At 38.4% G+C, this 14864-nt stretch overlaps 1 protein-coding gene across 4 annotated transcripts in view; it reads right to left on the minus strand.

Moving 5' to 3' along the window:
- CAV1 (caveolin 1) overlaps positions 1077-14864 on the minus strand; it is a 34332-nt gene continuing 20544 nt past the window's right edge. For all 4 annotated transcript variants that reach the window (NM_001348935.1, NM_001348936.1, NM_214438.3 and 1 more), the window contains 2 exon segments: positions 1077-3098; positions 3101-3289. In NM_001348935.1, coding sequence (NP_001335864.1) covers positions 2949-3098; positions 3101-3289 — 339 coding nt within the window. In that variant the 3' untranslated portion in view covers positions 1077-2948.

Here is a 14864-nt window from a genome sequence, read left to right on the forward strand (position 1 = left end):
GACTCAGTCCTTGCTTGAGCGCCCAGTAAAGAGCAAGACTCTGTAAGCTACATGAAAGGAATTTTAGGGTGAGAGAAATTAGAAGATTCCCTTTGCAAAATTTTGTTTGGAAGCTGTAATTTTCTGTGTCAGCTTGACTAGAGTGTGTAGATATTTAGTCAGACATTTTTCAGGGTGTTACCACAAGGATGGTCTTAGATGGGATTAACATTTAAATTGGTAGACTGAGTAAAGCAGATTGCCCTGTCTAATGTGGTGGGCCTCATCCAATCAACTGAAGGACTGAATAAAAAAAAAGGCTGATCCTTTCCTGAGTAAGAGAGAATTCCCCCTGCCTGACTTCCTTTGAACTGGAACATTGGTTTTGTCCTGCCTTTGATCTCAAACTGAAACATCAGCTTTTCCTGGATCTCAAGCCTACCAGCTTTTGGACTGACTGTAACTACACCAATGGCTCTCCCAGGTCTCCAGCTTGTTGCCTTAGCCTGCAGACCTTAAGACTTGTTAGCCTCCTTCTCTCTGTCTCTCTCTCTCTATATATATATATGTATACTTATATATTCATATATATGTATATTTCATATGTATATTTCCTATTGGTCCTATTTCTCTGGAGAACCCTGACTGCTATAGAAGCTCTGAATGTAAACCTAGCCAAGGCCAAAATAAATTGTTTCTGAAATGTGAGTCTTAAAAAAATTCCCAGTTATGAAGTGGCAAAAAATCAGGGCATTACCCCCTACCTGCATGTGTCATTTACTAATGGAGAAAATTAATATCTATCACACAAAGTTGCTGTGGCCTCAAATTAGATGACACACAATAAAACATTGAGTAAACTGCTAAACAAATATTTCTTATTAATTATAACTTTTATCTGAAGTAACTCATGAATGGTGATGTTCTTGGAAGAAAGATCCCAACTAAATGACTTTGTAATAGTTGAGAAGTGAAAGACTACTACTCCCCAAAACACACAGCAGACATGTACACACACTGTATACAAGCTTATTACATACACATATACACATCAACATGTACACATCTGTTTTGGGGGAAAATAATAAAGCTGACTGTTGAACTGTTAAACATTTTTATTGTGCAGACTTATGACTTTACAAGACATGCAGGATAAAAAAGTGTAAAATATATCAGTAAGCATATAAAATTTCAGCAATCTTTTGGACCAGCACTTGATTTGCACAAGGGACTAAGCATCTATATAGAACAGACATGTCTTGGGATACACAGTTTACAGATTGAATAACAAAGTAATTCCCAAGTGATTTTCCTCATATAAAGATAAAAATATCTTTACACTTAAAAATTATGCAGTATAGTACATTTTCAGTTATGTACACAGTTTAAAAGTAAAACTATGTCCATGCCAGTGTCTGTTTTAAATGCAAAAAAAAAAAAACCTAAGTAGGTAACAGGTTGGCAATTAAAGTGTCAGGAAAATTGGAAGAGGCAAAAAAAAAAAAAATCAAGCAGGGTTCCAACAGGTGTATGAAAATAAAAATAAAAGCATAACTGAAGGTTAAAAATAAAGTCCCCCAGGGAAGAATCTTAATATGAGCAGGAGGAATAAAAAGCTTTTGGATGTACCAGGCAGCTTTCTGTATGACTCAGGTTTACAGGTAAAATTCCTCAGTTTGAGTTCAGAAGAATTTGAATTTATTCCAGCAAAATTACTTCAATCTTTCGTTACTGCCTCCTCCCCCATCTTCTCTCTCAGTCAAGTGATGCTTGGATTAGATCCACAGCCCTGGCAGGGGGAGGGGCCCTGTGTCACAGCATAACAGACAGTTGCAAGTGCTTTACTTTGAAGGGGTCACATTTGCAACAACTCTGACAGTCTCACACAATGGCCTCCATTTTATGAGCCCTTCCCTGGAGGCCCACTGATCAGCTGAAAAGGGAACACAATGTTCAGCCACTAAACCACCCTGGTGATGGATTAGTTTGGAGTCAGGAAAGCGTGATTATTCTTGAAAATAAACGAAGCTGAATAGACATGCTGACCTCATTCAGCTGGTGAGAGGCAGGAAAAGTTGGCTTCCACTCCTGCCAGCCCAGAGAGGGCTTGACCCCATTTATCCACCTTAATTCATTTCATGGCGCTGATGTGGACCATTCTCAATATGGATTAAGATGTTGTGTGATCAAGTGCAGACATGAACTTCATCTCATTCTGTATCTGAGAGTCAAAGACAAGTGTGAAGAACTAGGTGATGGATTGTTCTAATTTTGGTCTTTAGGGAGGCTGCTGACCTAATGAAAGTTGGTGAGTTGGACCCTATTTGAAAAGGAAAACCTGAAGAACAGGAAGGCACTTAGGTGTCATCACTGATATAACAAATACTTGGGCATAGAAAGTAATCACAGGTTAAAATTTCAAGAGAGTAAGGCATTAGTCATATGTGCAGATTATACTTACTAACTTGATATTTGATCCTATTGGATCATTAAAGTGAATGGCAGCAATTCGTTAACACTTCAGAGGGAAGAGTTTGCTTAAAACTGCCCACAGACCTGTACATTCAATGGCCATAGCCTGGAATTCTTCCCTTACCATAAAATGATCAACATTTTAGAATAGGCAGTTGAGGTGGTTCTTTTATTTTTTTTTTTTCTTCTCAGTTCTTCATATTTCCCTCAAATTATCTTTCAACAGTAGGTTCATATCTCAGCCAATAAAACAATGATCCAAATGTAAGGAAAATATTTTAAGTGACTTTTAAAAATTCACCACCCCAAATATAGATGAATTAGCTCAGAAGAGACAAATAGTAGTTATGAAAACTGAGCATGATTTCTTTGTTCTGAATCAATAAAATTCATTCATATAGTGTTGCTGTACTGGCAAATTGAAACTCGAAATTGGCACCAAGAAAATTAAAAGGGACAAAGAAGAATTGGGTATACTTATACCCTTGAAATGTCACTTATATTTCTTTCTGCATGTTGATGCGGATATTGCTGAATATTTTGCCAATAGCCTCAAAGAGCGGGTCACAGAAGGTGTGGACGTAGATGGAATAGACACGGCTGATGCACTGAATCTCAATCAGGAAACTCTTAATGCAGGGTACAACGCCCAGATGTGCAGGAAGGAGAGAATGGCAAAGTAAATGCCCCAGATGAGCGCCATTGGGATGCCAAAGAGGGCAGACAGCAAACGGTAAAACCAGTACTTCGTCACAGTGAAGGTGGTGAAGCTGGCCTTCCAGATGCCATCGAAACTGTGTGTCCCTTCTGGTTCTGCAATCACATCTTCAAAATCAATCTAAAAGGAAAAAGTAACAGACATGAGCTTGAAATCAAAGAAAAAAGAGAAAAGAGCATTTCTACATATGCACGAATATACTTTTGCTTTTATGTACAGGTTCTGTGTGAGTGTTCAAAGGTATCCAGCAGCATCAGCATCATTTGGAATTTGCGGGAAATGCAGAGATTTGGGCCTCACCTGGACTTTGTTGCATCTCTAGGGGTGGAGTCAAGGATAATTTCTAATATGTTCTCCAGGTGTTTCTTTGCATTGTGAAAGGCTGAGAACTTCTGCTCTAGGGGAAACTATGGATATGATAAGATTCCTGCTTTCAAGTAAAACCTAGCATCATGGATAAGTATATGAAGCACTCAGAAAGAAGTAAATGACTTGACCTAAGTTAATTGTACTCCAAGACAACTCTACACACAATGTTAACCAGTAATGAGGTCATAACTGGGTTTCAACTCTTCAAACACTCAGCTGGTAGAATATATTTGGAAATTAGATCATTGTGAGCTCTGAGGATTCAAGAAGTCTTCATGGCGTGATGGGACCTGAGCAGAGATTGGAAAATGGGATATGATTTGGAAAGGAAGGAAGAAGTGATCTTGGAAATGCTGTGAGGAAGGCCCCAGGAATAAGGAAGAATGAAACAGTGAGTGTCCCAGACAGGTAGACCTGTGTGGCCATGTCTGGAAAGAGAGGTTGAGGACAGGCTTAATTTTATTTTAATACAGTGGGAGTCTATCGAAGATGATGTAGCAGAAGAACACTGCCATAATCAATGTAGTCATTTATCAACATGAATTTGAGAGCAGTGTGCAGGCTGGGAGAAAGGGAAAAGAGATTCTAGGTAGAGAGACTCTTGATGTAGCCCAAGTTTGAGATGGTAGGACCCAAACTGGAATAGTGGCCACGAAAAAGAAAAAAGAAAGGGAAAAAACAAAGAATTTTGGGGATGTTAAAGGAGGAATCCATAGGACTTGGTTACTTCAAGGATAGGGAAGGAGAAAAGCCTAAGGTGGACTTTGGGCTTCATATTTGCCTGCTAAGGAGAACAGAGGTGATATTAACAGCAAGAAGAAAATTAAGAAGGCAGTTTAAAAAATGCTAAGAGAGAGCACTTCATTTTTTAACTGACCAAAGTTTTGAATAGGACAGATGCAAATACCAGTGGTCCACACCTGTAGTAATTCCCTTTGGTGGACTAGGAAGTAATCAAATGAGTGTGCGGTCACATACACTTAACTTTTACCAAGTGCTTTTTTATGCATTGTCTCCATGTGATCTGGGGTTTTAATCTACCTGGGAAGGAAGGTTATAATTTTACAAAAGAAGATACATAGGTTCAGAGGTGAAGGTGACTTGCTAAAGTCAAACACAAAGCATTGGTGAAGACAGAATGAAAACTTGGCCCCTTTTGCAATAGCAGTCTCTCCCACAGTATATGTTCATCTAAGCAATTCATTTTCAGGATCTTTTATCTCTCTGGAAGGATAATATAGACAAAACTGAAGCATAGGATAAAATAAATTACCACTGGAAGAGTAGGACGGAGCCATCTTAACTGCTTGGCAGTGGCGGCTATATGAAGGGATCTAATGTGGTTTGAAATCCAAGCAAGTTGATGACTACTAGCTGCAATCTAGCCAAACTCAAGATTAGAGAATGAGGACTTGGGTGACTCCACTGCAGCCTCTCAGTGCCAAGGAGCCACTTTTGAGTCAACATAATAAAACTCCTTTTGGAAAAAGAACATGATGCTTACCAGTAGCTAAAGTTTATTTTCTAGAACGCTCTGTTTCTTGATGTGTTGTCCTAAGAGTACGTTATATGTAAAAATAGTATATCCACAATTATCTAAATGAAGTTAAATAAATTAATTGTGGTTCTAAAGTTTTCTTTCCCTGTGTAGATATAGACTGAGAAGTAAACGTTTGCTTGGATGTTTTAAAAGGTTGTACTACATATGTGGCAAGTCAGATCATTCTTTAATGAAATTTCTATGCCATATACTTGTCTACTATGGGATTTTGCTCTGATACTGAATTTTCCTAAGGGTCTTCAAAATAAAGACCCTTGGGTTTCCTTCATTCAACTGAAAGGTACTCAGAGAATTTTATGTTTTTAAAGAGAACTTTATTTTGTAAGAGTATTTGGTAAAGTTAAAAATGAATGCACCAGAACAGGTGTTCTTAATCTGAGCCAAAGGATGGGCAGTGGTGGTCCATGAATGCCCTGATATGGGTATATACATTTGTAGTGTACAGTAGAAGAGTGTCCATTACTTTCATTAGAAAGTAAAAAGTCTATCACCAAAGGAGATTGGTAAGCACTTTATAGGAGCAAGGGATTCCTATTTCTTTGCAGAATGGACTTTAAGCATGTCTACCTTGAGATTCTTTCTTAAGAGAAAGGAGAGTTACTAACATTTGTTGACTGGCTATTATGATCAAACACTGTTTCTTGTTTAATTCACAGCAACTCTGTAATTTATTATTTCCATTTCATAGAAACAATGTGAGGTTTAAAAATCTTAATAAATTGTCCACGTAAATAAGAGGTAGATTTGAAGTGCCAATCTAGTTTGATTAGATTGACTCTTACTTCAATTCCACATTGCTTAAAAATTTTTTTTTCAAATTTTCTCTGAGATGTTTATAATATTTCATAATTAAAAGTCACATTAACAAAAAAGAGTTTTACCGTATTTAACCATCTGGTAATTGTAAGAATTCCCACAGCATAGTTTCTGAACTCAGTGTTACAGTGAGGTCATACATATACACAAATGGTTTTTAGGATATATAAACATATGCATTTATGTAAGATTTTTGATAATAATTTTTCTAAACATAAATGTAAATGCTTTCTTTCAGTGATCGTATTGGAAATTCTTAAGCTTTATTTTAAGTTGCTTAGAAAATTTCAGAGTGGCTGCTTTCTCAGTGCTTTCCAGAAACAGCAGTGAGCATGATTTATCCTCAAATATCCAAGTGAATTTAGAGCAGGTCTCCCGGGGTGAGAACGGCATGACAAAAATAACATGTTATATAAATATATTCAGTTAGTTGCTGCTTTAGTCTTGCGAATTTAATGTGGCTTAAAAGAATATTAAAAGTAGCGCCAATTAGACACAGCTGAGAAAAAGTAAGGCAGGTAAGGAAATACAATGAAACCAGAAATAATGTTTAATTTCTTACTACCGCCATTTCTGCAACAGTAATAGTAGTAGGTTTTGTGAGGAGTACAGGAGAAAATTTATGTAAAGTGCTTAGCATGAGGATAGAACATTGCCATGTAGTAAATGCTCAAAAAGCAGCATTGAAAAATTCCTTTCTCTGAGTAACTAAGCTTTTTAATAAGCAATTGCAATAAAAGTAACTATCAGCTGCAAAGTACATGGTGGCTGTGAATTCAAATCTCATCAGTGCTTCAAAAGAACTAACTTCCATCTGGGGTTATCTTTACCACAAACCTCTGAGACGCATGCCATTATTCTCATTTTACATATGAGGCTGCTGTGGAAGGTTAAGAAATTACCACAAGTCACACAGATGCTAAGTGGCAAAAGTGGAACTTGTCCTACTTAAGTCTGACTTCTTTTTGATTATGCATCCTTGGTACTATACATTCTTCTCATAGTCTTATTTGCTTAATTTTCACACAGATAGCTATGCTTCCTAAAACATTCACGTTTTGATTATTAAAGGAATTACTGTTGTTAATGTTTCCATTTTAAGTAAGGACATCTAGTAACTAGGATGTTTTGCATTTTTGGTACTGATTGTATTTTCATGGTCCTGCACAGTGTGTTCTCATAATCCTGGGCACCTAGCCAAGGACTTTCTTTCTAATTGGCAGATAAGGAAACTGAGGCACGATTTAGATCAGCCAGGCATTCTCAAGGTCCCAAGTGAATAAGTGGAAAAGCTGAAATTAGAACTCTAACTTCCTGATTCCCAGGCCTGGGTCCAGCCCTGTGCTCTGCACTTTTCCCCCAGGAACTTAATAGCTCTCTCTCCATGTTTTTTCTCTGCTTACCCCACTCATATCTCTGGGTCTCCTGTAAGTCTTTTCCTTTCTTTTAAGACATCAACTTGAAATGTACCTCTGCGTGAGGTTAGGAGGAATGTCCTTTTCTCGAGTTGAATATAGACATTTCTGTACATCTATCTAGGGTGAAGAAAACTGGAGGGATTATTTTGAAAAAAATTCTCATTATACATTTTTACATGTATTCACAATGCACTGAACCCAACAAAGTTCTGCCTGTAATCAGTCATTCCATTTAAAGGCAGTTTACAATTCCATCAATCAAAGCATAGTTGTTCTAGAAGATTCATAGTTATTTAAAGCTGAAAGTATCCATAAAGGAAAAGAGTTACATTTGAGATAAAGAACTGGTGGGCAATTGATGGGCAAGGCTGTTGGATGACTGGATCAAGGATACTTTCCTACTTAATGGCAGGCACAGCCTTTGAAACTCTCCTATTTCTCTTGTCTATTATCATCACACATCCTTAGTCATCTGGGTTCTACATTACATAGCCAATGCAAAAGGCAGCTAGGACTGTATATGAATTTGAACATCATTGAATGAATAATGGTGCCTGTTTCTGATGATCCTCGGTGTGCTTGTGGTTCACATGCATCATCAGTTTGGTTTATCCCTCATCAGAGTTGTCAGTGTGAAGTCCCATTTCCTCAAGGACATGCTCCTCTTACACCTCTATAAGAGGACAAGTCTTGCTCAGAGCAGAACTTTATCTGCTCACCTAGAGATGGAGTATATCATTAATTAGAGATTTGCATTTAAACAAATAAACACAAAAACCAAGATATGCAGGTGCCACTTAATTTCTTAGAATGGGATGCTTTTGATGAGGCTGGGCTGCTCCTCCAGGAACTGATTTTCAGTTCTGTAATCTGTGGAATAAGTTGCCCTTCTGGCAAGAATCATTATGTAGACCTCGAGATTAAAGGCATAAATATGCTTCAGTGATATTTCTGTGTCTTAATAGACGCTTTCTATAGAGTCAACAGTTTATATTAGTGGATTTTTATAAATGACATTAAATACTTCTGTGCAAAGTGTAAGTAGGATGATAAATTGACTATGACTTATGATGCTCTAATTTCAGAAACATAAGTTAACAAAAATCTACCAGCAGACATCAAGAAAAGCAATCCATTTTGTTGTGTTTTGATAATAGTTGGCTAATTCAATAAATCTTAGATTCCATCTTGTTAAATATATGTGATGGCAGTATTTTAAAAATATTTTATATGTACAGAGGATTAAAAAATATGCGGTCTTTTTTTGTATCAAAATGTAGACAATTTATTTCTGAATAAGGAATTTTCAAGAAGGAAACTTTTTTTTTTTTTTTCCGCTTTTTAGGGCTGCATTCATGGCACATGGAGGTTCCCAAACTAGGGGTCTAATCGGAGTTACAGCTGCCGGCCTACGCCACAGCTGCAGCAATGCCAGATCCAAGCCCTGTCTGCAACCCACACCACAGCTTATGGCAAAGCCAGATCCTTGACCCACTGAGTGAGGCCAGGGATCCAACCCGCAACCTCATAGTTCCTAGTCAGATTCGTTTCCACTGTGCCACAGCAGAAACTCCTATTTTTTTTTTTTTTTTTAAGGCCACGCCTGCATCATATGGAAGTTCCCAGGCTAGTGATCAAATCTGAGCTACAGCTGCTGGCCTACACCACAGCTCACGGCAACACCTGATCCTTAACCCACTGAGCAAGGCCAGGGATTGAACCCATATCCTCATGGTTCCTAGTCGGGTTCATTAACCACTGAGCCATGAAGGGAACTCCTAAGAAGGAAATTTTAAGGTTCAATTGGAATTTAATAAATAATTATGCTTGCATATTCTGTTTCTATGGGAAAATATATTTTTAGATTCTTGTGAAAACTGTGAAAAAATTGTGAACTTGTGATTGTATTGGATATATGGAACACATAAATAATAATAAGCAAGATGTCTAGAGAAGACTTGTATGTTGCCTGCCCACCATCCCAGGACCACTTCTCTGCCAACAGAATCTTCATTTATTCAGGTCATAGAAATAATCCCTTAATCTCAGAGATAGTTATAGTTGGTTTAGGTTTGCCATGGTAATCTTAGTCTCCCTGGTGAGTAATTAGGTTAGAGTAAACATGTGACCTAGTTCTAGCCAATGAGATTTAAGTAGAAGACTGCAGGGCAAGTCTTTCAGTAAAGCTTTTACCTTCCTTATGAAAAGAAGCAGAGGCATATGGGGGTGGCTCTTTTACCCTTTCATCCTACTTAGAATGTGATGTGTTGCCTTAACATGGAGAAGTCATCTTGTGACCATGAAGTGACAGGCATAATTAAAAGGCCAAGAGAATAGAAGATGCCACTTTTGCAATTACCAAACTATTGAAACAATGCCAGTATCTCTCTGCTTCTTGACCTCTTCTTACACCCTTATTTCAAAGCCACAGCTATTCAGATTTTCAATTAGCTATGGCAGAAAACATTCTTAAATGATACAGTAATGAACACTCTTTCCTGTTGATTGGCATAGTAGATATACTCATTTAGAAACCTGAGTTCAATTAGTAACCTTAACATATCTTTCCAACACTCTTCTATTCCCAGAATATGCTCTCTCACCTCTATCAGAAAATGTTTGCCTAGCATTAACATTTAGTTTTAGCAAAATGTAAGTAGGATGATAAATTAACTACGAAAAAAACAAATGAATGTATTCTGTGATAGGCAGTATCTAAGATGGCTCCCAATGATCCCTCTTCCTTAACTTCTTTGTATTTATGCCCTTGTGTAACACTCTCGCTTCGAGTGTGAGCTGGACTTGCTGATTTCCTTCTAAATAATAAAACATGGCAAAAGTGATGGGGCGGTTACTTCTGAGATTAAGATACAAAAGACCATGACATCATTTGCTTCCTTTATTACTTTCTTGTTTGCTTGCTCTGTTGGAAGCCAGCTGCCATGTTGTGAATTGCTCCATGGAGAAGTTTATGTGTAAGGAACTGAGGGAGGACTTTAGCCAATAGCCCTTGAGAAACTGAGTCCTCTCTCCAAGCCTGGGAGGAACTGAATCCCATCATTAGCCACATGAGTGAGCTTGGAAGTGGGTATTCTTCTAGTCGGACCTTGAGATGACACCAGCTCTGACACCTGGATTAGTTTGTGAAAGGCCCTGATCCAGAACCACTCAGCAAGTTACACTTGGGTTTCTGACACACTGTTAGAAGATAAGTAGTTGTTTTGAGCCACTAAGTTTTGGGGTCATTGGTTATGCAGCTATCGATAACTAATATAATTCCAACACAAGCCACCTTTATTTTGATGATCATTGTTTATTTTCTATTATATTGCTTTTTCTGTTATATATTTCAGATTTCATGCTTATAGGAAAATATATATGATGAATATGTATAAATATCCTGGAAATTGGTCCTGGAGCAAAGTCCAGAAATGTATGAGAAGGAAATATAGCATTTCCAACCCTCTACAATTCATATCAAACTTTTCAAATATTTGAAAAGTTTTAGGCTACTGATAGTGCTATCAGCTCATATCCCTAAAGTGCTTGGATTAATACCTGGATTTGTACCAAAGACTAAAAGCCAGCTCCATCTAGAAGACCCATCACCAAATTTGGACTTTGGAATATAATGTCCTGAAGGCACTATAGCATGAGGTAGTATAGCAAAGGAATCAACTAGAGGGAGGATGCTTGTTAAAATGCAGCTGCTCAGGCCCACTTCATTCTCAGATCATACGCATTGGGGTGGGGCCTGGGGAATTTTATGCAAAAGACAAAGCTAGAGAATGTCACATCCTTTGGAATTAGTGACAACTTCTTTTGTCCCTGACACTCTTTCCTTTCCATGCCTGGAAGCTCTAGTCCACTTCCTGCTTCTTTTTGGGAGCATCTCATGTGCTGGGTGGTATCTGGAAATTGGTGGATAATGAATGAATGGAAATTCTCTTGAAAAGCTTTTTCTGATTTAAACCTATAAATATTTATCATTGGCAAGGATAAATGACCTTTATTTATTATGAAAAACACAAAAACTGGCAATAGAAATCCTGATTTATTTTTCATGATTCTAAACCCAGTATAAACAAATGCATGTTTTAAAAATCAAATATATACTTCTAAAATCCTAATGCAAGAACCAAACCCAGACATACAGAAAGAAGGCTGAGACTCATTTCAAATTCCCCTTGGTGTTCTCACACCTATTTCCAACATGTTGAATGGTCTTTGAAGTTAGTGGAATAAATGTTGTGTGTGAGGGTATGGGCTAGAGAGGGTTGAGAACAAGCACAATTAAATGTAACTAGAACATAGGACCTTTTCTCCAATGCCCATGTGTTTTCTTAGGGGCAAGGGCAAATACCCATTTATTTACTGGCAAAACTGGCACTATTGCAGGAAAAAGCTGCAGTGTTCTTTCAGGCCCCCCTGAAAACAGTAGGCTTGGATTGTATTGTTAATGCTTGTGATTACTTGGATTTCCAGAGCATCCACACACAGTCCTAGGAAAAATGTAAACCTGTGGTGGGAACGTTGATGTGTTCTTAGAGTGCCTTCGAGCGGCAGATGCTAGGCCGCTTCGTCTTGCAGAAGAGCACAGGATTGCCTCTGTATCTGAGAGAGGGGGCTGCATTACTTATCAGGGTTTCAAACTGGAAGAGGACAGAAAAGTGGGTATTTACCTACTTCTGTGATAGAAGAGGGTCAGGGATAGGGGGAGGGGTACAGAGGGGACCTGCAGTCCTTGGCATGGGCCTCTAGCTGAGACCCTTGTCTCTCCCTTTGGACTGACCTCCTGTTGTTGCTTCTCAGACACTTCAGAGGCCTCAGAATAATAATATTTTACACATATAGTGTGCTATTAAACCCATCAGCTCCTCTTCACAAGCTTGTGAAGTTCTAGGTTATCTTATAATAGGAATGGGAAATAGTCTTTTTATTTCCCCAGTTAGGAAAGGTCACTTAACTAATAAATAACTGGACCAAACCAGGACTTAGGGCAGGTCTGTTTCCACTGCACTCATCTTGGTATCCTGCATAATACCTAGTAGAACTAGGCATACATTAATTAGCAAATATTCCTTCAATATATGTAATGTTTTAAAGCAGTTATAAATGTTCATTGAAAGTATGTAGGTGTTCACTAACCATCCTATTATTTACTATGAATTCTTTTTCTGATATCACAAGTGTTCCTTTGTCAATTTTTTTGCTATCCCGTTTTATACAAAATTATGTTCTTTTTCTCCATAGTACTATAATATCACAGTCTGAACAAAATGAAGTGGAAGGTTGGGTATCATTTAGGTTACTTGAAAGGCATGAAGAGCCCACAGAGGAGGGGACAATTTGAACTCAGAAGTCTTCACCTTTAAGGAAGGATGATTTAGAAAATATTGATTTTTTAAAAATTGTTTTTATTTTTATTTTTTTCTTTTTTGGCCACCCTGCAGCATATGGGGTTCCCCAGGCCAGGGATCAGATCCAAGCCCCAGTTGCGACCTGTACTGCAGCTACGACAACACAGGATCCTTAATCCACTGTGCTAAGCTGGGGATTGAACCTGTGTCCTGGTGCTACAGAGATGCCTGTAATCCCATTATACCATACTGGGAACTCCAGAAAATATTGATTAAAGCATGTTGTTGCTTGGTTGGGTTTTGCCCCAATGATTTGAATAATTACAGTTGTGTAGATCTGGCCCCAAAGCAAGGGGGCACTCACTGGATCATGCTAGGGAGGGGAAGCAGAGGCAGAAGCAGAAGTAGCAGTCCAGCCCAGCCCTTTGGGGGATCAGCAGAACACACCAGTGGGGAAGGGATAGGACAAGGAGAGTGAATTTGTTCTTTCATGTCTTTCATGTTCTTTCATGTCTTTCATGTCTCTAGTCTCCACTTTTCCTCATGTTTGTGTATGTATATTTCCCCAGTGGAGGAGGCCTGTGCTGTAATTTGTACAGAATGAATTTAGGTGATTATATTTATATTATATTTATATTATATTATATTATATATTATATTATATTTATATTATATTATATTTTGTATAGAATGAATTTAGGTGATTATATTTTCTTTCCTGTCAGGAGTGTAGGGGGATGCAAAGAGCAAGGCAGAGCATCATTGCCAATTGTCCTTTATTGTGTCATTAGTGGACTTTGGGCATGGCTATGGAAGATATGTTCTAGGACAGGAAACTTTTACAGAGGTTTTGGAATAGCAATAAGGTACAGTATAGAGCATTATATGCCTCAGTGGGTTCATCACATCCTATATGTGAAGACATTCAAGGCAAGTGTTATTTTCCTCCTTTTACAGACCAATAGACTGAGTCTCAGGAGGGCTGTAATCAGTGACAGAACAAAACGCAGAACATAGGTCTCTTAGATCCTCCATTATAGTACTCTCTTTAACCCCACACAAAAGTCTTTGTTTTGCTTATGAAACCCTGCTCATTCAAACAGAGTCATGTAGGAATTTCTGAATCCACATGCTCTGGTTGCTCTCCCTTGCCTGCAACCATGCTTCCCATCCAAACTAACAGAACATGCTACCCTAACTCAGCAAATAACCAGTTCTACAAGGACAGGGTGTGTGATCCAAGCCAGAGGATGTGGCTAGCTTTCTTTTGCTGTCAAACCTCTGTTCTCAGCATTACCCTTATTCCCAAGCTCTTCTCTGGTCAGGATCCTCTGATCTTTTGACCATTGGTTACCATGGTTCCCATTGCCTTCACCTTTCTGTGGCTTTTCCTGGTTTACCATGACATTATACCTCTTCTATTCCTGTAGAGATAGTGGTCTCAAACGTTAGTACACTCATTTGTCTGCTAAAATGAAGATTTCTCGGCACTGAGCTTCTGAATCAGTTGTTTGAAGGTAGGATCCAGGTATCTGTACTCCTCCCCCATTTTGATAGACGTGGTATAGGGAAGACACTTTGAGAAACAAAAGCTGTCTTATGCTGTCTTCGCTGTCTCTGCTAACATGAGAGGATCTGAAAAATCTAACACTCAAATCTGAGCGGGCATGATTGTAAGTTAGTTACTGTGTTGTTCTGTTGAAAGGCAGTATGGTACCCTGACTGATAGCATGGGGGCTGCTTTGTATCTCAATTTTGCTAAGCTACCACACCTCTCCCTGCCTTAGTTTCTTATCTAAAAATTATAGGCATAATTGTACCTACTTCATAGGACTATTTTGTGTATCAAATGACTTAACTTAATGCAAAATGTTTGGGACAGTGCCAGGGGCACTACATCAGGAACTTTTGTCCCAAGTATGGAAATCAGAAGTGGAGAAGTATCAGGGATTTTGTAACAGTGTTGGGAGGATGGAGGAGCTATTTTGGAAAGGGAGAACTTCTTGGCATTCCTGAAATCGTTTTGTGCAGGTGGGTTCTTATTTTGCATTCTGCCATTAAGCAAACAAGAAGGATTAGCTCATTTCTAGCCCGTGCCTTGCCTCCTGGAGTTTATTAAAAACATGAGGTATACTGAGATCAAATATGCCCTGGAGGAGAAGATGCCCCAG

This window comes from Sus scrofa, chromosome 18, assembly GCF_000003025.6.
Source record: "Sus scrofa isolate TJ Tabasco breed Duroc chromosome 18, Sscrofa11.1, whole genome shotgun sequence".
NCBI classification, from domain to species: Eukaryota; Metazoa; Chordata; class Mammalia; order Artiodactyla; family Suidae; genus Sus; species Sus scrofa.